The 24,120-nt window shown below is 38.9% G+C and overlaps 1 protein-coding gene across 3 annotated transcripts in view; it reads right to left on the bottom strand.

The window, feature by feature from the left end:
• GSK3B (glycogen synthase kinase 3 beta) overlaps positions 1 to 18,042 on the bottom strand; it is a 170,497-nt gene extending 152,455 nt beyond the window's left edge. For all 3 annotated transcript variants that reach the window (XM_037525488.2, XM_037525489.2, XM_054700537.1), the window contains exon 1: positions 17,392 to 18,042. In XM_037525488.2, coding sequence (XP_037381385.1) covers positions 17,392 to 17,479 — 88 coding nt within the window. In that variant the 5' untranslated portion in view covers positions 17,480 to 18,042. The remainder of the gene's footprint in view (positions 1 to 17,391) is intronic.
• Between the last annotated feature and the right edge of the window lie 6,078 nt (positions 18,043 to 24,120).

The raw sequence follows: 24,120 nt of genomic DNA, 5'->3' as shown, positions 1-24,120 counted from the left end.
AATTCCAAAAAACAAATGATCTAACTTCTTCAGTAAATAAATAAGAAAAAGAAAAGGAAATAAAACTCCACTGTATGGAGATTTTAAAATAGCAACCAAATGTAACACATGGACCTTGTTTTGGATCCTAAAAAGTTTTCAGGGGAAAAAAATACCATCAAGGAACAAGGAACCCTAGTCTTCTGACAATGTTAAGAAAGTTTTACAATATTTATAAGATTGAATGATGTTTTAAGCATCCTCATCTTTTAAAAAGATATAGTATGTCCAAAAAATAACCATATTTAAAACTTGCTTTAAAAGTTATTTCAGGTAGAAATGAGGGTACAGATGAGACAAGATTGCCCACATATAATTACAGTAATTGACGATGGTTATATAGTGATTCATTATACAGTTCTATTTACTTTTATATAATTGAAAGCTGCTTTAATAATTTGTATAACTTAAAAATAAACACCTCCAAATGGAAAAATATTCACCTGTGTGGGAATATTAGGTTCCCTAAAAAAGAAAATGAAGTCAAGTTCAGTACTTTTTTTTTTTTTTTAAGATATATTTATTTACTTATTTATAGAAGATCCAGGGTACAGACCAGATGCACGGGAGGGTGAGAGGGATTCACTGGAGACAGAGTTGGGGAACAGAACAGGTACACTGACGAAACACACTGCTGAGGGGAGCAAGGGGGCAAGACAGGAGAGGAGAGGTCTGCCACACCATGTGGGACCCTCACCGGCCGGCCGGGATCGAACCCGCGCTGCAGAGGCTGCGGACAGTTTCATAGCGCAGCACTCAACCGCCTGCGCCACCAGGGGAGGCCCAAGTTCAGTACTTTTAAATAGCTAAAGGGAAAGGGAGAAGAGAAGCAGAAAAGGGGAAAAAAGGAACCTATGATTCATTCTTCCCTTCCCCTAGTAAGTGACCAAGTAGCCAGGTGCTGCTAGCTGCTCCTTTAAAAAACACACCAATGAAAACAAAGACGATTTGGAAATCATTCTACTCAAACTATGAAAATGATATGATGTTCTTAAGAGTTCCCAAGAATCTTAACTATTTCAAAGCAAGAAATAAAGTCAGAGAGAAGAAAATTTCAGGTAAGGGTAGCTTCTCTCTATGACTTCCTCAAAATTGAGGAGGAGTAAGAATAGTATATTGAAAAAACATATTGTATTGTGCTTAACTGAATGCATAGTTAATAGCCTTAATGGTTCTGAATGGTCTTGAACAGTTCTCCAAATTTTGAGAGCACCTCAGACTACTTATAGGACTGCAGTATCTTAAGGGGCGAGTAAGAAGGGGTAGATCTTCACATCCCATAGTAATCTGATGTCCTCATCAGAAACATTTAATGCCTCATGGTCAAGGCAACCCAACTGTCACTGCATATAGACTAGCCTGAAAATGCTTTCAGAACAAAAATATACAGTCTAAAAAGAATTGACTACATGACATCAGACCTACTTAAAGAAACACTGACATTTAAAATGAAAAACATGGTGGGTGCACTATATAGTGGTATAATACCTGATTGGGAGGTACCTATATTAACTAAGTTAAAAATACATATATATATATATATATATATATGTGTGTGTGTGTGTGTGTATACACACACACAGAGACACACACATATACACACACACACATACATACATACATACATACATACAAAACAAACACAAAAACTTTAGAGGTGCCAGTAGGTCAATATTTGCAGATTTCAGCTAGTACTCACTGAAAAGGTATCAGGTCACTAACGGAAATAACATTTTTAATGCCCTATGAAACATATTCAGAATAAAATTTCCATTACTTTATAAAGCATCTAGTGATTTCTGCTCAAAACTTTTTAGATGATTTAGAGGTTTTCCTCATAACTACCCTACACATGCCCATTTGAAAAAAAAAAAAGTGAATAATATAGAACTTTGGTGTGATATATACATTTATCATTATGTGAAGTTATACTACCGAAACATATAGTTTTTTAAATCAATGTTAAATCAATTTAAAAATCACACACACACACACAACATACAGAAATAAGAACCTACATCTTTTTTGTTAGTGTTAATAATTACAGCAGCTAAGATTATTATATGCCAGATACTGTGACAAGCACTTTACATACATAATTATCTCCTTTAAGCTTTACGATCACCCAGAAATAATACCAGTGGGTATTATCATCACTACTTCCAGGTAAGGAAAAGTGAAGCTATAAGAAGTTAGTAACTTGTCTATTAAGTTCACTATGAGTTCTGGCCTTGTATCAAAAATAGATATAAAGCTAAAGATAATACCAAATCTCACTCAAAAGCACTTTAATTTGCAGTTATTCTCCGAAACCTTCCTCTTTGGAACATGGAGCTCACCTATGCAAACCAAAAAAAGTGGGATTATATATCAGCTACTCAATTCATTATCCTTTCCTTCTTCCTTAAGTAAGGCAGTTTACTGCTAAATTGCTGTTTCTAAGGAGTAAAATCCAAATGGGCAGCTCATTACAATCATACAATAGCATGGTAAAATCAAAAGAGCAAAGATTTAGAAATCAGAGAGACTAGAGATCGAGCCCCAGTTCTGGCCCATTACTAGTTTTATGTCTTGTACCTTCCACAACAGCCTTGGATTCCCTGTCTGTAAAATGTAGATAATCACCTAGGCCCTGTGAGTAATGTTCTTGAAATGCTGGCTCCCTTCCCTTCCCTTCTAAAATAAAAGCAAAGTCCAAACCCCTAAGGCAAAGCCTCCAAAGTGTGATACAAGGAACACCAGTCCTTCAAGGGATCTTATAGGCAGTAGTTCCTAAACTTCCATAGCCAGAAAATATCTATTATAGCATAATACTACTAGAGTAATAGTTTAGAAAACACCGACCAGAGGACTCTCACACAGGTTAAAAAAAAAAAAAAAAAAAAAAACCACTTTGCTTCAGATTCTGTAATCTTTTGGCTCTCAGGTGTTCGTTTTTAATCCATTTACTCTTGCCTTAATTCTGTATAGTTGAGCTGACAAATAAGTGACTTCTGGATATGTGAACATCCCATTTATTAAATAGTATATATTAAAGCCCAGACATCCTCTTATAAGTATGATATGAAAAATCCAACTGCATGAAAAACTGGGCTTGTTATTGCAAGTAATCAAAAAATCGGTATTTTTCTCCTAATCTTACAGTTACAGAGTAGATAAATGAATAGAGAAGAGCATTAAAATTGTATAATTATTACACTTTGTAATAATTGGTCCCTGACCTGAAGACTATAAAGCAGGGCACACTAGTCAAATATACCGTATTGAACTATGTGTCACAGGAATTTATTGTAATCTGACATTTAAAACACTCATGGACTAAGGATAGTTCTTCAGAAGCACGGAAAATTTTCTCCAAGTGATAAGAATTAAAAACCAACCTTTTTAATTATTTAACTTAATTTAGTATTGAATTTAATGTAATATTTAACTACCTTCAAAAACTACAAAAATACTTAAGAAAAACATGAGTGTGCACTGATTAAAATTTTGACTATACTTAAGCTTCAACATTTTTTTCCCCAACGTTCGACATTTATTAAATGCCAACTACACAATGGGATTTTCATGTACAAAAATAATACAAAGCAACAGCAAAAAATACTAAGACCAATAAGCACAGGAAACAAAAAGGATAGAAGCAGAAATCTAACACTTGCCTTTGAATCAAGCTATATGATGTGTTAACCAGGCTCAAAAATCAGAGCCTTGTGGCTAACAATTGCACAATTGTCCACATTATCTTGTAACAGTTAAAGAGTGGAAATTAAGAGTTCAAGACTAAATTACCTTGGTGAATCCAGGCTCTGGGGAGTTATGATACCTTGGCAAAAGTTATCTGACCTCTCAATTTCCTTTAGTTAAAAAAAAAAAAAAATAGGATTTGACTTTGCAATATGAATTTCTATTGTATTTTTTTACCCATCTCTATAGACGCTATTTTGTATCACAGATAGTCTGCATTTATTTTGAAAGCAAGGTATCTGCTCTTAAAATCTTTATTTGAAAGGATAAAACAATTTACTTGTTTTTTTGGTATTAACTACAAAAAAATAACAGTTCTTTCGTAATCCTTATCCTAAAAAAATCTTGATTCGATCAATTTCACACAATTTCCCTATTCTCTTTCCAAATTATAATGGTTATGTAGTACAGCAGTTAAGTGAACAAGTTCAAAGAGACAGAAATAAATTGTACAGTGCAATGACTTACTTTACATATTCAAAAATTTTTTTTCTTTTACCTCAATTCTAGAGACCTGAGTTCAATATGCTAGACCTAGTTCTCCCTATCTGTAAGATGCTGAATAAATCAAATAAAGTATTTTTAAATTAGCTACTCCATCCATTAAGTGGGGATAAAATATTGTCTCAAAGCATTATGACAGTTAAATGAAATGACAGTTTGGCACATAGTACATACTCAAACGGTAGCTGAATTTCAATTACTCTCGTTCTCAGATCTAGGCTACCATCAATAGTAAATGGGGAAATTCAGTACCAATCATAACCAAAACTTCAATTAACTTCTTTCCCAGCTCTCACTCTTATAAGGCAGCATTTCTCATGTTTCTTTTGTACACTTAATAAAGTACACCGGCTTTTTCAGGTATATGTGAAAAACAAAAGGATGGTTTTTTGGATTCTTTAAATTGTGACATAAAGCTAAGCTGCATTTTTAAAAAATATCTTACTAGCAAATTACTATAGACAGCTGATAGGCTGTACAATTTGTACTAATGCATACACAGGCAGTAGAGTCAGAGGCTTCTGCCTCTGGGGATCTTTCGTTTCTAACACCCCAGAAATTAGCCCACCTGCTTCCATTTTAGAAGTCCTAACAAATACACGTTTCTCACTAACTCCTCAAACTCCAAGCAGTGGAATTTCATTCATTCGTTTAGATATCCATTCAAAGTAGTTCATAGCAGTTCAGAGCCACTCAGTGATAAGTATTGATACATATTATGTATCTATATCTGTGTCTCTTTCCTTTCTCTACTATTACTCTGTCATGTTTAAACAAAAACTCATGTTTAACTTTATAAATTGATTTCTTATATCAAAACGTAAAGGTTCATAGAAACATTACTAATAATTTGGAACCTGGAAACTCAATACCATGTAGCTAGTACATACTGTATACACATAACTACCAAGACAAAATGACTTCAACTCAAATATGTATTAAGTAACCCAATATAGAAGGCATTATGCTCCATAAAACAGTAATATAAAGCTAAGTAAAATACAGTTTTTACCATAATGGAATTCACAGTCACCTAGAGAAAAACAAGACTGGTCAACTAGAACACAAGACAAAATATTACAATAGTTACGGAATAATACAGGAGTTACATGCAAGTGAATTTCATGCCTTGGGGTAAAGCACAGAAGTCTTAGTGTCTGAGGTAACATTTGAGATTCTGAAAGCTAGGTAGTTCTTTGAAAGAGTAAGGGGTGAGAATATATGGGAAAAAAATATTTAAACTGATAAAAACCATACTGGGACCAGGACAATCAAGGCAACAACATTTAACAAGCTTATTAAGAATTTCAATATACGGGCCTCCCTGGTGGCGCAAGGGGTTGAGACACAACCTAAGAAGCTATCCGCAGTAACTGGAGCACGAGTTCGATCCCCCACACGGCCAGGGAGCAACCCACATGGCGCAGTAGACCTCTCCTGACTCACCCACTGCTCCCCTCGGCAGTGTACTTCAGTCAATCTGCCTGTTCTGTTCCTCACTCTGTGAATCCACTCAGGTGAATCCTCTCAACCCGACACCTCTGGCCTATACCCCAGCTCTTGTATGCATAAATAAGTAATTCTTAAAAAAAAAAAAAAAGAATTTCAATATACACTTTAACATTTGTGCTAAAATATGCAGGGGGGGAAGGGTGGAATCACATCCTAGAGCAAGTATCTTTCTGAAGAACATGTATCTCTCAACCTCCTTTAATGTGGTATGAAATGTTGAAATAAAGTGAAAATGACTAAAATCAAAACAAAATAATGAAACAAGTCAATGAAGTATTTTTAAACCACAGTTACCTTTCCTGTTCTTTGAGAATAGGCTATAATGACTAGATAGACTGACAACAAAAATGCACAACACAATTCCTGGACAAAATTCTAAGCCTGAACTAACTCGTATAATAACCACTAGCTACATGTGGCTACTGAGCACTTAAAAAGTAACTACTTCAAATTAGGATGTGCTGTAAGGGTAAACTATCCACTAGGTTATCAAGACTTAGTACCAAAAAAGAATATAAAATATCTTATTAATAAATGTTATACTAATTATCTATAATCATATTTTGGATATAATGAGCTAAACATATATATTAAAATTAAATATATGTCTATCTTTTTACTCTTTAATGTGACTCCTAGAAAATTTTTAATTACGTATGTGACTCACATTTGTGGCTTACAAAGTAATTATATTTCTACTGAATAGCTCTGATTTAAACAATTGCTTGATATTAATATTGTTCAGATTTCTGTACTGGCTACATGCTGGCATGATAATCACTTAATAATGAAAAAAGTAACCTTCAAAATCTATGCCTCAGTGTCTACATACTTAAAAAAATGAGAAACCTGCCCAAAAAGTGTATTAGCTTCTTAAATACCCTTTGGAGTAAATGTGGAAAAAAAAAAAAAGCAATAAAACTAACTTCTCCAGGGCCTCCCTGGTGGCGCAAGGGGTTAAGCACCACACTATGAAGCAATCCGCAGCCTCTGCAGCACGAGCTCAATCCCCAGCCAGCCAGAGAGCAACCAACATGGCAAAGCAGACCTCTCCCGTCTCATCCACTGCTCCCCTCAGCAGTGTATTTCAGTAGCTCTGCCTGTTCTGCTCCCCACTCTGTCTCTGGTGAATCCTCTCACCACCACCACCCACCCCACACACACCTCTGGCCTAGACCCCAGCTGTTGTATGCATAAATAAATAAATCTTAAAAAAAAAACAAACCTAACTTCCCCAGATACATTTACCAAGCAGTTAATATTTTGAGCACTGCTGGTTTATGCCATGAAATTATGCTAGATAAGAAGTACTCAATGGTACAAACATGGGATTCAGGAAATAGGAGTGTGGATCCCAAAGAGCAATGAATTAAGTCAGAAGATGACAGCTGCACACTGGAACTTAGAAGGACAAGGACTCTGGGAGGGAAGAGAGGAGAACACGCCAAGGGGGGTGGGGGGGGGAAAGGTGGGGCAGAATCTAGAGACCTGCTAAAACTGGGGGGTGGGGAGGGATCCAAACTGTAATAACTGGGAACAATACAGGATGAAGATGGCAACAATAAAGTATAAAAAAAATTAAAAGCAAAGGAAATGTGATTGACCCTTTGGATACAATTTGACAGTTCCTTAAAATACTAAACAATTACCATATAATCCAGCAATTCACTCCTAGGTATATACCAGAAAGATCTGAACATACATGTCTACACAAAAATCTGTTTATGAATGTTCACAGCAGCATTATTCATAGTAGCAAAAAAGTAGGTTACAAACCAAATGTCCATCAACTGATGAAAATAGGCAAATGGAGGCATTCCCATACAGTGGAATATTATTCAGTAACAAAAAAGGAATGAAGTACTAATAATAACACAATATGAATGAAGCTAGAAGACACTGTGTGACATAAAAGCCAGTCACAAAAGGCCACAAAGTGTATCACCCCATTTATAGGAAATGTCAAGAATTGGCAAATCCATAGAAAGTAGATTAGTGGTTGTACAGAGCAGCTAGAGGGATAAGGGAATATGGGAAATAAGTACTAATGGGTAAAGGGTTTCTTTCAGGGCTAATAAAACTGTTCTAAGATTAGACTGGTAAAACACTACCACAGCTATACAACTCTAAAATATACTAAAAACTACTGAAGTATACACTTCATTTATTTTAAAGATTTATTTATTTATATATACAAGAACTGGGATGTAAGCCAGATGTGTGGGGGGTGAGAGGATTCACCAGAGAGAGTGGGGAGCAGAACAGGCAGATGTACTGAAACGCATTGCTGAGGGGAGCAGTGGGCCGGGCAGGAGAGGTCTGCGCCACCATGTGGGTTACTCCCTGGCCTCCCTGGCCTCCAGAATTGAACTTGTGCTGCAGTGGCTGGTGATAACTTGATAGCGCTATGTTTAACCCCTGCGCCACCAGGGAGGCCCTGATCTATACACTTTAAATGAATTTTATAGTATATCTCAATAAAGTTGTTTATAAAAATATGTGATCATTGTACACTACTTGCTTCTCTTTAAAACCATTGCTCAATGTCTAGATACTTAGTATTAATCATTGAAATAATTTACATATTCTTAAAATAATGGCATAATTTTATTAGTATGATAGCAAAAGGAAGATGGGGATGATAACAAATAATATCTATTGAGATAATATACATTTAAAACTAATTTTTAAAAATGTACTATTTAAATATGACAAAAAGTACTAGGAAAAAACTGTTCTTATAGTTAAGGTTGCCTCTGAGAAGTAGATATGAGGAGCAGAAAACTGCCTTCAATACTAAGACTTTCTGCACTGATTTCTTTAAGTCATATGAATATATTACTTTATAAAAGAATTTAAAAAGAAGAAAGACTAAGGAGTGCTTCATTAAGGAGAATAAAAACGTGCGCTCTTAAAGAGGTAAAAGGCACAGGCTTCACTGACATTGATGCACTCTGCGCCTCTGATCTCTCAAGAGAACAGGTTTTCTCATATCTAAGATGTTAGAAAATCGAAAGTTAACAGAAAAAAAATTGTATTTTCTTTTTCTTTAATAAACAACTATTTCCAGCAAGAACACATATGTTATCTACCTGACACTACGATTAATTTCTCAAATACACACTGGGAAATATAATAAATGTGCTACTAAGTACTCATTGGTTATGATTATGATTTCACCTGTAATTGCCAAGAGAAGTACCCTCTCATCTTTGTAGTTATTCCCGATCGGTTGATAACTCACATTCAGAAAAATAAGGATTTAATAATCTACTAGTATAAAAACCAACAGCAATTTTCTAGAACAACTGATTTAAATTTTAATTTTAACACTAAAATACTAATATCAGTGTCAATTTAGGTATGTATACAAAAAAATATAATTTGATCACAGAAAGAACCTGTAAAAAGATTTACAATATCTATGGAAAAACACATAAGAAAGCAAAAAATCAAATGCTGGCTGTCTCAAGGAAAGAGAATCAGTAAGTTACAGAGCAGGAGCAAGAAAGAAGAAGACATCTAGGAAACCTTATAAAATTTTGAATCACGTGTAATTCTATTTTTAAAACAAAATATGTAAGTAAAATAAGCATGTAATTTTCTAACATACAGCTTTACTATTTTTATGTAGCTAATGTGTAGAGTAGGAAAGGACTGAAATCCTGATGACAGCAAATGCACCTGCAATGCCATCAGTCTAATGCCAGGCACCTACAATTCTTTGTGGGCTATCTCTATAAAAAAGGTTAAAAACAGCTATTTATTTAACTCAGTTCAATAAACTTCAATATTTCATGAAGAAAGTGTTCAATCAATTCTTTTTGTAAGATTTATTTATTTATACAAGCACTGGGTACAGTCAGAAGCGCAGGAGGGTGAGAGAATTCACCAGAGCCAGAGCGGGAACAGAATAGGCAGACCAACGAAATACACTGCTGAGGGGAGCAGCGGGCGGCAGGAGAGGTCTGCACGCCACATGGGATCCTCGCTGGTGGCCAGGGATGGAACTGGCACTGCAGAGGCTGCAGGCAGCTTCGCAGCCCAGTGCTCAACCGCTGCGCCACCAGGGGAGGCTCTCAATCAATTTTTTTTAAGTTAACTGATTTTTATGAAATAAGGAGAGTAGATAGAGGTATAGTCACATGTATTAAGTGATAGGTTAAATCTTCCTGGAAAAGAAATCCCAAACACCTAACATTTTTAGTTATATCAGTGAGTGAAGTCCCTAAGAATTTCTCATACCTGCAAAACAGAAAAAATTATACTCTTTCATAAATATCCTTTTTCCTTAGATAATATTCAATACTCATTACATAGGCCATAAGTGTATTTAGTAAAGTTACTTTCTAAAATTTTAATCAAAATTCACAAGAAGGGCCTCCCTTGGTAGCGCAGGCGTTGAGCACTGGGCTGCGAAGCTGCCTGCAGTCTCTGCAGCACCAGTTCCATCCCTGGCTGCCAGCGAGGGTCCGACATGGCGCGCAGACCTCTCCTCCACGCCCGCTGCTCCCCTCAGCAGTGTATTTCGTTGGTCTGCCTGTTCTGTTCCCCACTCTGGCTCTGGTGAATTCTCTCACCCTCCTGCGCTTCTGACTGTAGCCAGTGCTTGTATAAATAAATCAATCTTTTTAAAAAAAAAGTCACAAGAAGCTTAAATGACTCCACGTTGTGCCTTCTAAGCATTCCATAAACAGAAAAGATGGACAAGTCAAACTCCAAACAGCAACGCTACACCACAGAAGAAAAAGAACAAGACAACAAATCTTAAATCAGATAAACGCTGTCACTGAGTAATAAATGTACATGGTCAATGGGAGAAAGAGTTTGAAAACAATACTCCAAACTAGCATACTAAAGGCATTTATTCATTATCACTGAAATCTAGACAGAGATGACCCAGTTCTCTTTCTCATCATTTCGTGACCAACAAGATTAGAGAATTACAGAATGTCTAATGTAGTGAGAAGTTACTGCAGAATGCCAGCTATGCAAAAAAGACTTTTCTCCTGTCCATTTAAAAGAGAGATAATTTGTATAATTTAACCTTCTCTTAGGACAACATTTTGAACAATTATCAAAATGACTTTCCCTGGAGTTGTGAGAGACTACACTATGTAATCCCAATATGCCTGTTTTCCTAAATTGCTATACTTTTTAAGAAGTATAATACTTAACATCAGTATTCATTCATTCCCTTCTTATTTGTGGTTTAAAAGACAAAAAAAAAAGGAAAAATCAGACAACTAAAAAATTAGAAATATGTGTTAAATAATAATAAAGAACACTAAACTGTCTGAAAATCAACCTATGAGCAAAGTATATGTACCATTTGTACATATCCTATTCAATTAAAAAACCCACTGCTCTGGCTGAATGGTTAAAAAAAAAAAGACATACATTACTTATTTTTCTTTTTGTGTTAGCATAATCCCTGATTGTTTTCAATGTCCACCTTAAAAGCTTTCCCTGAAATCTTAAAAAGAACTGAGGACTTTTTTCCAATGTAGGTATTTAAATACAGCTTTGGTGTCCCTGAAATTAATTCAAAAGCAGTTCTACTCATGAAGGTCTTACACACACACACACGCACACACACACAGCTAAAGACTATCCTAAAAGCAAAAGGCACATTAGCTTATTTCTGGTAACCAAGTGTTAAGATAACAGCAATTTGTTCACCATTATATATACAATAAATGCAAGGCTGTAGAATCAGAACCCCAGGGTTTAAAGCCTAACTAAGCAACTTTCTGGCCAGGTAATCTTGGACTTTTCATTTCTCTAAATCTCATTTACCTTACCTATAAAGCAAAAATAACTATTATTATTTGGTAGAGCTGATATAATGACTAAAATGAGATAATGCATATAAAGAACTTAGCAGAGTATTTAGTACATAGTAAATATTCAGTAGGCATCACATGTCAATCATATTATTTTTCATGGCCACTTTCTATTAAAGCAATCTATTTATTTTTAGCTTCTGGAGCCACAGATTTCCACATGATACACAATTAATGGTAATGATAAAATGGAGTACTAATGTCACTGCTTTGTATCAATGTTACTAATATTTTTGCCTGTCACCCTTTCTGGATTTAAAGCATGCCTATTCAATTGTAGGCCTGTAAATACATTTAAATTATATAACATCATCTTAAAATGCAGATTTCTAGAAAAAGTTGCTCCTTCATCAGAAATGTTTACTACTTATTATTAAGCTGATGTGAAAGAAGAATCAAGAAATTAACAACTCCAGACTGTGTAAGGGATCACATTGAGAGTTCATATATATGCCTTTGTTGGCTACAGTACTCTGGAGACAAAAGGAAAAGCTGGTTTGGCAGAATTAGTTTCAAGAAAAACAATACATCATTCCCTCAATTTAATCAAACCAAAAATGTTAAGGAAACTACTCAACACAAATTTAAGATTCAACCACTTACAAAATTTTAACTTGGATGCTCTGAGAAAGTAGACCTTTCACCAAAAATATAAGCAAAAAATGGGAAGGGGAATTATAAACTAAGAATCCAAATCTACAGTCGTATCTTTTACATCTTGTACCATACTAAGTAGAACACAGAGACAAGTATTATTACTGAAATAATTTACTGAATGTCTACTATGTGCTAAATATTAAATCATTTTTTAAAAGCTAGAATAAAAAAAAATACAATCAGTATCCTTTTATCAATATAATGGGAGGGAACTTTTGAGAAAATTAAATTGATGTCCTTTAACTCTGTAATTTCTTATTTCCTGTTCTATTCACACAGGTCTTTATATAAATACACATTTCTACATCACATTCAACCAATTTCAAAGACAATTAAATGTTACACCAAGGAAGATTTGTACACCCCAAGACAGGACAGTAGCGAAGACTCGAAACCTCTATTTAAAATGAATGAACCGCGAAAAAGCTTCTATCCGTGAAATAATATAAGATTCCCTTTCCATACCCCACCCCCTCACAAAAAAAAAAAGCTAGAAAAGGACACTAAATGTGCCAACAAATTCATATACTCATGGTGATTATATTCTTAATAAAACAATATCCAGGAAATCAGGTTGGTCCTGTTACTACCAGCATATACTCCTGTCACACCCACGTGCTCTGCCCCTCATTCTCCATTGAAAGGGTGGAGCATCACCAGTATCATATCTTGCACATTCCCATCCCTGTCTCACAATCCCAGTAATCTTCTTAAAGATTATGGAACCTGGTACCAGGGTCAGCATACATATTTCAGTCTTCTCTATGCATAAAGCACATACAAAAATAGACCTACCCTAGTCTCAGAATCTGCTGCTGACATTTACAAAAATCCTGGCTTTCCCACTCTTGCTATTTCTCCAAAATAGTATCTCTCCATCTGCAACTAAAGTCCAAAACAAGGGGTAAATAAATAGCACAAGATGCAAGTACTGATTCTCTGCTGAACTATGCCAGTGAAATGAGATGTCACCTCATTTTTTAAATGCAATTACCAGTCATAAATTCATCTGTGACTCTCTAGGTTCCCTTTAATTTTTTTCCCTAGTGCTTGTGCCTTAAGGTCATTTCACAATTAGCATCTTACAAACACATGCAACCAACAACAGCGCACACAATTCTTATAGGAAGGCCTGAGTGTTTTAACAACTCTAGGTAAGTGTGGTTGGGAAGGGAATGAAAATAAAATCCTGATTTTTATTCTCATACATGGGCTCCCTTCCCCGCGGAGATGGCTAATCTAGAAATTGGTTAAATTCTAATAACCTAATTTTTTTTAATTTTTATGTCCAGAAAGAGATTAAACTCCCTAGGAAAAAGAAGAACTCTAAGTTGATGCCTACTCTTTGGTTTTAATCACAAGACTAACACTACAGAAAAATATTCAACTACTACTAATTATCCTCTCCATTAAAAAATTTTTTCTCTAAAAAAGTTTCATGAGGAAATAACTTAAGTGATACTCATTAGCTTATTTTTCTCTTTCCAAAACTTTTATTTAAGCATTAAATCTACAGAACTAGCTCAGTTCTAACCGAGAGTATACCAAAAGATTTTATTACTAACATTTTAACAAAAATCGCCACAGTACCCTTCTCTATTTTCAGTCAAATATCATGTGATTCTACAGAAGAAATTGTATAACTATTACCATTTATAAGGAACTGTATCGCTATTACCATTTATGGTTAAATCTGTTTGTGAATGAAAAAAGAAATTTTAGGTTTTATCAGTAAGTAAAAATATTTTAAGTATACTGATTTAAACTTGGTACGAGTTTATCGAAAATGGCAAAAATTCTGCTGGAACCCTCACCAAATGAAAACAGCTATTATTTATGATGATGATGATGATGATGATGATGACTGTTTAAATACAAGGTTTATGTAAGAATAATCATTTTATAGGAAAACAAGTTGTAAGCAAGCATGAAAGATTAAATTAGGGCTATATATCTAAAAATCTAAGTCACAATTTAATTAAAAAATATTTTATTGTGTTTAAATTACCACAGTGCTATTAATTCTAACTAGGTTTCAAGTGTGAGACTTTTGAATATACATAAATATATTATTTTGCACTTTAATGGGAAACATTTAAATAAAAACTTGTAGTTTCCTGTTCCCAAAAATTAATCTGACATTTTCAGGTATAGGAAAATTACAAAATGTACAATTAAAATACTGGAAAGTTAATATTATTGCCAGTAGCCAACTGCTGTCCAAATTTCAAGGGGAGTTACTATATAATAAGTTTTCTAAAACGTGAACTCCTCTACTCTCATCTCAGCACTTTCCTCAACTTTCCCATTATAATCAACAATCTAACTCTATGGTAAAGTCTTCCAGACCAACACCATCAGAATTTATTTTTAACTACTGACTACTTCACAAATATTTCCCTTCAATCCAATCCAAAGTCCTCCCAGTCCTTCATTCACACTGTCCCTCAAATACGTTCCTTTGCACCCCATTTTTATATTTATTTCCTCACTATTTTCAACATACTGTTCTCCCTAAAAGGGTTCTAATGTCTCTAATCTATCAACCTAGTTGCCCAAATTATCTTTAAATATCTTGTACAACCACCAACAGTGAATTCCAAACTCTCATAAATCTCAACCAAACTCTCAGCTAAGAGGATCTTAGAAGATCCCCTTCTACTATCCACCAGCAAGTATTAACATACTTCTCAAATTTCATCTCTTCTTATTTTCCTATTTAGGTCCTTCTAATTCAAATTCACCAACTGGTTTGGTAAATACAAAAATTATTTACCTGTCATACAAAAATTCCATCTCTGTGCCTCGGTCCATTCCTTCCATCTACAGTCCTTTGTGCTTCTCTATAAATTCGAGTTACTGCCTCCTTCTACACCTGTCTTAAAACACATTTTCTCGACAAGAAGTCTCCGCCCCCATCTGCCTCACCCCTTTGTCTCTGTGAATGAAGTATTCTATTTGTATTTATAACTTTAAGTCACCATGCTATTGTTTTCATATTTTGTCCCATAATCAACCTTTACAACAAACAATATTTTGAGGCCAAGGATGATAATTTCTCATGTATCTCTCACCTTAGAACACCAGCACTATAACAAATGCTTAATGATTGCCCTTTTAAAATGTCCTCAAAATCAAGATTGTCAAAAACACATTTATTAGCACTGACGGAACAACTTTTTGAAGGTTAACTTTTACAGTAACGTAAAATTAAAACATTTTAACGGACACTCTAGAAGAGTTAGTGCATGCTCAACAACCATATCAAGAATTAAGGGGTGATTTTCAAAGAAGATCTTGGAATCAAAATGAAAAAGTCCAAAAACTTATCATTACAAGCCATTGTATTCTGCTTTCTAAACTGGATGTAATAAATTAATTACCCAAAATTGACTTCAAGTGGCTTTTAAACTTATTACCAAGATGAAAAACACACAAACACTCCAGGTACAAGAGGCTCTTAAGTATCTATTATAAGATTTGCTTCATCATAGCTGAAAATTATACGAGAATTTTTAAATATTTCTTTTAAATGACCCCATGAAGTGCTTAGAAAGCGTGACACTTCCCTGAAAGATGCATCATCAGCTTCGCTCTTCACATACCCAACATTCTGTACCAGCTAGTCACCCAAAAAAAAAAGATAACTTTCAAAAATAATCTCTCATTCAGCTATTACCTTAGGCTACCCTGTTTAAGGCAAGTTCCAAAAGTCAATATGAACTGAAATTCTGAGTGACTGTTTTATGTTGTTAAAGGATGTAACAATTTCAAGTAACAGCTTATATATATGTATTTTAAATCTCAGTTCTTCACTGCTCTCATTCTAGGCAGCAAAATAGTTTCTCTCTGCTCTCACCATGCCTCCTAGTCCAAGAATAAGGAAACAATATAGATATTTTTGCCAAATTCTGGAAGTAGATTTAAATAAACTGTCATTAAATATCACATAAACATATCCGTAAATAGAAATAGGTTGGAACACTGGAGACCTCAAGAACATAAGACTTTTCGGCACAAATCTGGAACAAGAGTCTACCGACAGCCCTTAACACACCCAAATAGCCCTATTATACCCGTGGCCATAGCCTTCTGCAAAAACTGAAAGATCTAAATCCGTATTATTACGAACTTCAGTTTTATCTAAAGGCGGCAGGAAACCAATGCAAAAATATTTTAAATAGACCCTAGAAGGGTTCCCTGAACTCTTGATCAATGAACCAGTACCGAAGGCAACAGCACCCCAAAACTGAGTTTAAATGACGAATCAGTGACAATCACCATTAACTTGGTACTTGGCAATATGACAATGCAAACCTCAATCAAAACTTGGACCTACTTCCAAGTTACCTTTTGAGCAAACATAAATTACATCGTGGTTGACTGGCCACGTCAAAACGGGGAGATTGAGATAGCATATTAAGCCACTTATCCAATTTAAGACAATGCACGTAGAGATACTATGGCTGTTGGTGATCTATGAGCTCCCACCGGGGAGGAATCAATGCTTGCCCGGAAAGGTGAATGCTGGTTACTGAGCAAGTTCATCTCTGGATTAAGAACAAATAATTGGTATGACTGTCACACAGACAAGAAAAATGTTTAGGAGTCTGTAACATTCGGGGTCTCTCTGAAGTGCACAAAACTACGATAACCCCTGAGATCTGAGCTATGTAAAACAGCCCTTGTTCCAAAACGCATACACTCAGTACCCAGCGGCTCATGCATCAAGTCTTGTCCTTTCTTCAAAAGGTTGAGCACGCTCACGCCTGCACCGTGGAAATACTCAAGCACTCGATAAAGCAGACGACCAACAGCAAGAGAAGTGCAGCAAAGAAAAACGCTTCAAATCAAATTGTCCACATAAAAAGCGTCTTCTCTCAACTCAAGGTTAATGAGATCGGGGGAGGGGATCTGAGCAGAGAAAGCAGGGAGCTGCCTCATCCTTGACTCAAAGCAGGTTCTGCCCTTTTCCATTCCCCTCTGACTGCTCCATCAGGAGGGCCAGGATTCCAAGACCCTGATATTTCAAGGCTGCTTATTTGAAGGGTAAAGCGAAGAAAGGGTGTAGAATAAAATCAATACTCACTGCTAACTTTCATGCTGCCAAAAGCCGAGGGCTGCTGCACCGGCTTGCAGCTCTCCGCAAAGGAGGTGGTTCTGGGCCGCCCTGACATGATCACTCTCTTTCCGAATCACCTTCTTTTCCTTCCTTCCTCCTTTTCTTCCTTTTGTTGTATGGTGGGGTGTTAGGTTAACGATAAATGCAGCATTAAGTTCTCCCACCAGGAAAAAAAAAAAGAAAGAAAAAGAAAAGAAAAACAAAAAGACTTCGTCCTCTTGGCTTTCCACTCCTTTTTGTATAGCTATTAAAAAAAAACAAAAAAAAAAAACAAAAAACGAGCGATGTATATATTTCGCCTTCAAGACAGAGCTGGACGGAGAGTTAAAATGTAGCTGATGGGGGGCTAGGAAAAAAAAAATACAGTTTCTCCCCCTCCCTTGCCTTGGAGGGGAGAAAAGGGGGGGGGGCCTAAAAAAATATATCACGTGAAATGGGGGCAAATACTTGATTGAAAATAAGCACTCTGAATATCCTATTTTCCTCGGGGATTTTTTTTCCGAGTCAATGAAGAAGGGAAGCGGCGGAAGGATCACGAGTCCACGCTGAGAAGAAGGGGGATGGGCGGAGGGAGGGAGAGGGAGGGGCGGCTCGGCTCGGGGCTGCGTCGGGCGGCGCTGCGGCTCCGGCGGCGGCGGCGGGATCCGGCGGGCTGACGGCGGGGCCGGCGGGCGGGCGAGCGGCGAGTCGCGAGTCAGTCAGCGACGGGCGGTGGCGGCGGCTCCTCTCCTCATTGCGCCAGGAGCAGCGGCAGGCGGCGGCTGGATCCAGCGGCCATGGCGGCGGCGGCGGTGCTGGTGGTGGCGAAGGCAGCTCCCTTCAGACCCCGGGCAGCGGCTCCTCGGCTGCTCCCCATACGCCGGGGACATGGGAACCCGGCAACCGAGTCCGTCCCTCGGGGCCCCCTCCCCCGTCCACGGCACCAGCGCGGCCGCCCTCCCGCCCCTCGCCTCAGTCGCTGCCCGCTCAGGAAGTGTCCGCGCGTTGCCCCCCGCCCAGAGCCCTGTCAGCGGCCGCGGGGCCGGCTCCTCCTGGCTTCCTTCCTTCCTTCCTTTGTCACTCGGCCCGGGCGGCGGCGGCGTTGGCGGCGGCAGCAGCAGCAGCAGCACAAGCCCGCATTCGCCCGGGTCGGGGGCTGCTCTGTGTGAGGCGCGCTGTCTGCGCAGCCGCCTAGCTCGTCTCCACTCCCCCTCCCCCCCCACTCGTCCTCCGCCTCCTTCCTCCCCCACCCAGCCTTACACCGCCCTGCACCCGGCCGCCCGCGTAACAGGCGTCTGGGAATCGCCGGCCGAGCCCCGCGCCCGCCCGCTTCGGCTCAGGAGCCGAAGCCCGAGCGGAGCCAATCACGGGCGTCGTCTGTTTGCGGTTTCTGTCGGAAAAAGCCGATCGGGCTGGAGAGCCAATGAGAAGTGCCGCTGGAAAGTCACGCCCCAGAAGCGGAAAATGCCGAAGACAGCCGAACCGCAAAGTGGGCACGCCTTGTTCTGTGGCTGGCTAGAGAAGAAATTCGCCCCTGGCCATAGTGGCCAATCAGAGTCGCCGGCCTTCACGGAAAAGCTTGGCGAGTTAAGGACGGTGAATCCCAGAGTTGCTGGTGAAACCGCACTGTTGGGCGTCGCGGCCGCTTTGTAATTGGCCGAAAACTCCGCCGGGAGTCTAGCTCCCTCCGTGATTGGAGCAGGGGCTGGGGCTTCCGAGGTCACTCCGGCCAGTCAGGACGCCTCGTCCCTGCCCAAGGAGGGGAGAAGAGAAAAGCGGAGGGAGGGCGTCTATAAAGCGCCTTTTCATTGGCCTGAAGCGCTGGAGCTGGGGAGGGGAGGCGTAAGGGGGAGGGGGGAACCGAAACCCGCAGCGCTGGCCAATCGGCGGCCGTGGCCGTCCAGTCGCAAGACCTGGTTGCGCTGTGATTGGCCGCCGGCCTGCGGCGGCGGTCCCAGGAGCTGGGAAGCCGCGCCGAGGAACTCGCCTGAGGTCGTGGCGGAAGGTCTGACGGAGTCGCCTGCGGCCGCCCCAGCCCGAGTGGAAACCGCAGCTAGGGAGCGGACCCCCGACGCCGCCCGCCCGAAACTGCTGTGGTCGGTGGGCTGGGCCCGGCGCGTTCGAGCGCGCAGAGTGTAGGGCCTCTCCCCACCCGCCAGGGGCTCTCGGCGGGGCGCAGCCTGCTCGGCGCGCCCGCCTCGGCGCCCCGACGGCCATCGTCTCCCCCGAGAGGGCCGGACGGGCCCAGCTCGGGCGCCTCCCCGGCCGGGCGCCGCGTCTCGAGCCGAATTGGGACAAAGCGCCCGGGGAGGCAGCCCTTCGGGGCCACCGCGCCCCACCCAGCCGAGGTGGCCATTGGTAGCGCGAGGCCGGCTGCGCTTCGTGCGCGCGGCCGGGCCCGGCCTCTGGAAACGCCCCTGAGGAATGAGCTCATGCTGGATGCGCGCGCTCCTCAGGGCGCGCCCGCCCGGCCCCGCGCGGGCCCCGGGAGCAGGTGAGGGAAATGCGGTCAGGCCGGATATCCTGAAGCCGCGGAAGATGCGGGGAGTCAGACTAATTACCCTTCGTGGCGTTTGGGACTTTTGGAACGAGGGAAATCCACTGAAGTGCTGGCGCAGGCGGTTTCGGACGCGCTCCCGTGTTCATTGTTACCCGGGGAGTCGAGTCCCTTGCTCGCCTGAGGACAGGGAGGCACGGCCACGTCAGGCCGGCAGGAAAAGGAGAATGGACTGTGATCCCGCGGTGCCTGTAATTAACGCCTGCAGAGTCATCCCTTTCTGTTCAAATACGAAAGCACGTGTAAAAAGACTCAGGGGTGGTGAGGTTACCTCGCTGCTGTTTTGAAAAACTGGGGAGGGACGGGCTTGGTGCAGAACAAAATAAGCTTTGCTTGGAGATAGGATCGTTCTTGATACCGTTTGCAGGCGGAAATGTCTACAGGGACGAGAAAAGTACAGCGAATAAAATCAGCCTGGTGTAAGACAATGCGGAGTGAAAAGGATGTGACAAATCGGAGTGTTCCTGCGCTAACTGAAGGGAGCAGCTGTTCAGCCCTAGCAGATTGCTGCCCTCAGGAATGTGGGTCCAGTGTTCCGAGGTAGTCTGTATTTTTTCTCCCAAGGGAAAACATGAAGCTGGATTTAAGTGTCGGCAACCAATATTTTTAAAACCCTGAAGGTCAAATTAAAAACATCCTGGGGTAAATGTAACCAACATTCAGTCACTTGGTAATCTCAAAATAGTAAAGATATTCTTTGCACTTAAAAGAGAGCATGAGGTCTCTAGATGTCACCGGAGGAGGAAAAGCAAACTGGGCATCTGGCAAATTGGCCTCTCCATAAACACTGTTATGAAAGACCTTAGCCACCAGTCCCTAAAATGCTGTGAGGCAAAGTTTTAAATCCTGCCCTCCCCCTTTACTTCCTATCCCTTATTATACCATCAGGAAAGTGACTAACAAATGCTTAGGTTATACACCTTGGAAACATGACTTCTTTTGTATATAAACCAGTATACCTTATGGTTACCATTAATAGTTTTACTGTTAACTGCCTTCAAATACTTTGATTTTATGTTGTTAAAAAAAATCTGTCCAAAGGAAGGAGTAAGTTTTATAGGGGAAAAAACAATGTATTTCAGATAAAAAATAGAACTTGAAGTTTGTGGAATACAAAACCACTGAAGTTAACGTTCAGTGATTGTTTCCGTGAACTTTCAGACTGTTACTTTACCTTTCCACCTATCAACTTCTTATCAGTTTATAACAAATAGTTAATGTTTACTGAGTGTTTACAATGTTCCCGATACTGTTCTTAATTGCTTCACACTATCTCAGATTTATCACAATCGTATGAAGTAGGGTTATCCTTTTCATTTTTTAGATGAGGAAACTGAGGGCCTAAAAGGTGTGCTAAAGTAGCTGCTAGTTAAAGTAGCAGAACTGAGGTTCAGATTGCTTGTTCTTGGCCTCTGCTCATATTTTTCTCTCTAACACAGTCCTCCCTACCTCCCTGGTACATCTTGATTTATCTTAAAGTCTAAGCCTTATACCTTGAACTATGAGTGTGTGGTTTTGAATATATAACCTAATTTGGTTTCTAACAGTTTAGTTTCCTCTAAGGCTCATCAAATATTCCCTTGTACACATCAGTGATAAATAAGCCACAATAACAATAAACCGAAGGATTAGAAAAAGGTAAATGTGGGAAAGTTGGGTAGTACAGAACAGGTAGTTAAATAGGGATGAAAAAAAAAGGAGGTTGGTGGTTGTGTCCACAAGATAATAGTTACGAATTAAAATGCAAAATGAACTGATTTCATATATTCTGTAGTATTAACCTTAGCACTTTGTAGCTAAGGAGTACTATTGTATTTATGGAATTGAACAAGTACGTTATGAAACTATTACTATTTTTACAAATGAGGAAACTACACAGAGTAATTAAGCGACTTGCTCGGTATCATTTAGCATTTGCAAATGAAACTACAAGAATATATAGGCAGGTTTAATAATGATGATAGTAGACTATGAAGTTAACATTATTTGATTTTTAACTAAACTGATCCTCACAGATGGAGAATGAGTCCTGCAAATAAAATATAGATTACAGATTTTACTAATAGTGCAAAAGAAAGTGAACAAAGGCAAGGAAAAAAACCAAAGCTTACCCTTAGTATGAGTGAGATGTACCTAATGCCAGTGTGAAATCTTCACAATTACAACAATTTAAAGGCTGTGCATCTGGGGCAGTTAATAATTTTGGGGAGGGGAGGTTAGAACCAAAAGGTTTGGGCCTTAAATAATAAAAATTATTTTTAAAATAATGTACACTATACCTCTGGTCTTTTCTTTTCCAATCTCTGTGTATGTCTTATATGTGCATATCATTAATTCAAGAGTGTATGTTTTTAAAATATGCGGAGTATATTGAAACTACATAATGAACACTTTTTCTAATAGAATATAATATCAAAAAAGTTTGTAGACTACCATTTTAAACAAAGATGAGTTTTCTAGATAGCTAAAGGGAAAAACATTCCAGGCAAAGAGAAGAGATTATGCAATGTTGGAAAAGTATGTAACAAGGTATTCACAGAGTTGGAGATAGTTTAAAATTACGTATTATATAAGAACTAGACCTAGGGAAAATACAGGAAAACCAATGTCCGATAATAGCAATGTAGTTGAATAATTACATGAACTCCATATTATTTGGTCAGTAGAAATTACAAAAACACTAATAGTAACTCAAATAATACTAATTGAAAAATAGAAAATTTCAGACTGTATATTGCCATATATTCTATTGAAAAGACAAATTAATGCTATTTGTAGGTGAAAATACTCACGTTAGATGTTTTCATTAGTATTTTTCAATAAATTTCTGTTTGGTTTCCAAAGGAAATTGACCCCAAAATAGCTTATTTCTTCAGGATTCACATAACCCTCAGAAAACTTCTGATTGCATGGAATTTTCCACAACTCCAACAAATTTCTCTACAAAACTTTCCAACACTAATATTTGTACTGATAATTCTTTATGATGGATTATAAGTTATTAAAGCTAGTCAGTATTTATTGGGCATATACTGTATGCAAGATAGCTATTAAGAACCTGACATAAAGTAGTCAGTAAGCTACATGAGTGTCTATGCCTTTGTGAAACTTACCACTTGGGGAAACAACCATGTGAAATCTAAATCTACAATCACATTCTGAATCCATAAAACAGTTGTGAGGGAGAACATAATTTGCTAACATGATTGTTACTCATGTACTCAAATGAAATATACTAATTTATCATAGGTGAGTATGTCAAGCTGAAGTGGATTTTAAAGTATGAGTAGTGAAATTTGGGAATGAAGACAGGAGAAAGGAAGTCATTTTCCACTATTTCATTTCCAACCCATCAGAATATTCCCTTAGTAAACTTTCAGGTGGGTGGAACTATCAGAGCAATTAAGGACGACTGTGTTTGTTCATATCACTGAAGGAAAACCAGTTTGGCTGGAACAGAAAGCTGACAAAGGAGACTAATGAGAGATAAGGTTTAAAAGTTGTTTGGGGTCAGATTTATCAATATTGAATGTTACATCCAAGAAAACTGGCCTTTGTCTTGTACACAGAACATTAATGAGGTATTTTAGCAGGTATTTAGATGATGTCACTGTAGGAAAGCCTCTACGATAACTCATACTATAGGTTTTTCCCTGATGCTGAGAATTTGCCTGGGATAACAAGACACAGCATACTTGGTCATGCTTTTTATAACCAATGAAGTGTGCCCAAATGGGAAAGTAATGGCTGACTACCCCAAAAGAGGAGAGTGTTTGAAACATTACCACTATGAGGTGAACTCTGGTTATATTAAAGTCCTGGACAGGGCCTCCCCAGTGGTGCAGCGGTTGAGTGCTGGGTTGCAAGGCTGCCCGCAGCCTCTGCAGCATCGGTTCGATCCCCAGCTGCTGGCAAGGGTCCCATATGGCGTGCAGACCTCTCCTGCTGCCCGCTGCTCCCCTCAGCAGTGTACTTTGTCAGTCTGCCTGTTCTGCTCTCCACTCTGGCTCTGGTGAATTCTCTCACCCTTCCGCGCTTCTGACTGTACCCAGTGCTTGCATGAATAAATAAAATAAATTAAAAAAAAAAAAGAAAAGTCCTGGACAGAGTATATAAATACTCCCATTTTAACATTTAAGTAAGTGTGGTTTTATCTAAGA

The sequence above is a fragment of the Talpa occidentalis genome, unplaced genomic scaffold, assembly GCF_014898055.3.
Source record: "Talpa occidentalis isolate TD23 unplaced genomic scaffold, MPIMG_talOcc4v2.1 talOcc4.4, whole genome shotgun sequence".
In the NCBI taxonomy this organism is placed as follows: domain Eukaryota; kingdom Metazoa; phylum Chordata; class Mammalia; order Eulipotyphla; family Talpidae; genus Talpa; species Talpa occidentalis.
The sequence above is the reverse complement of the archived record's forward strand: the minus strand, read 5'-3'. Positions and strand labels throughout refer to the sequence as shown.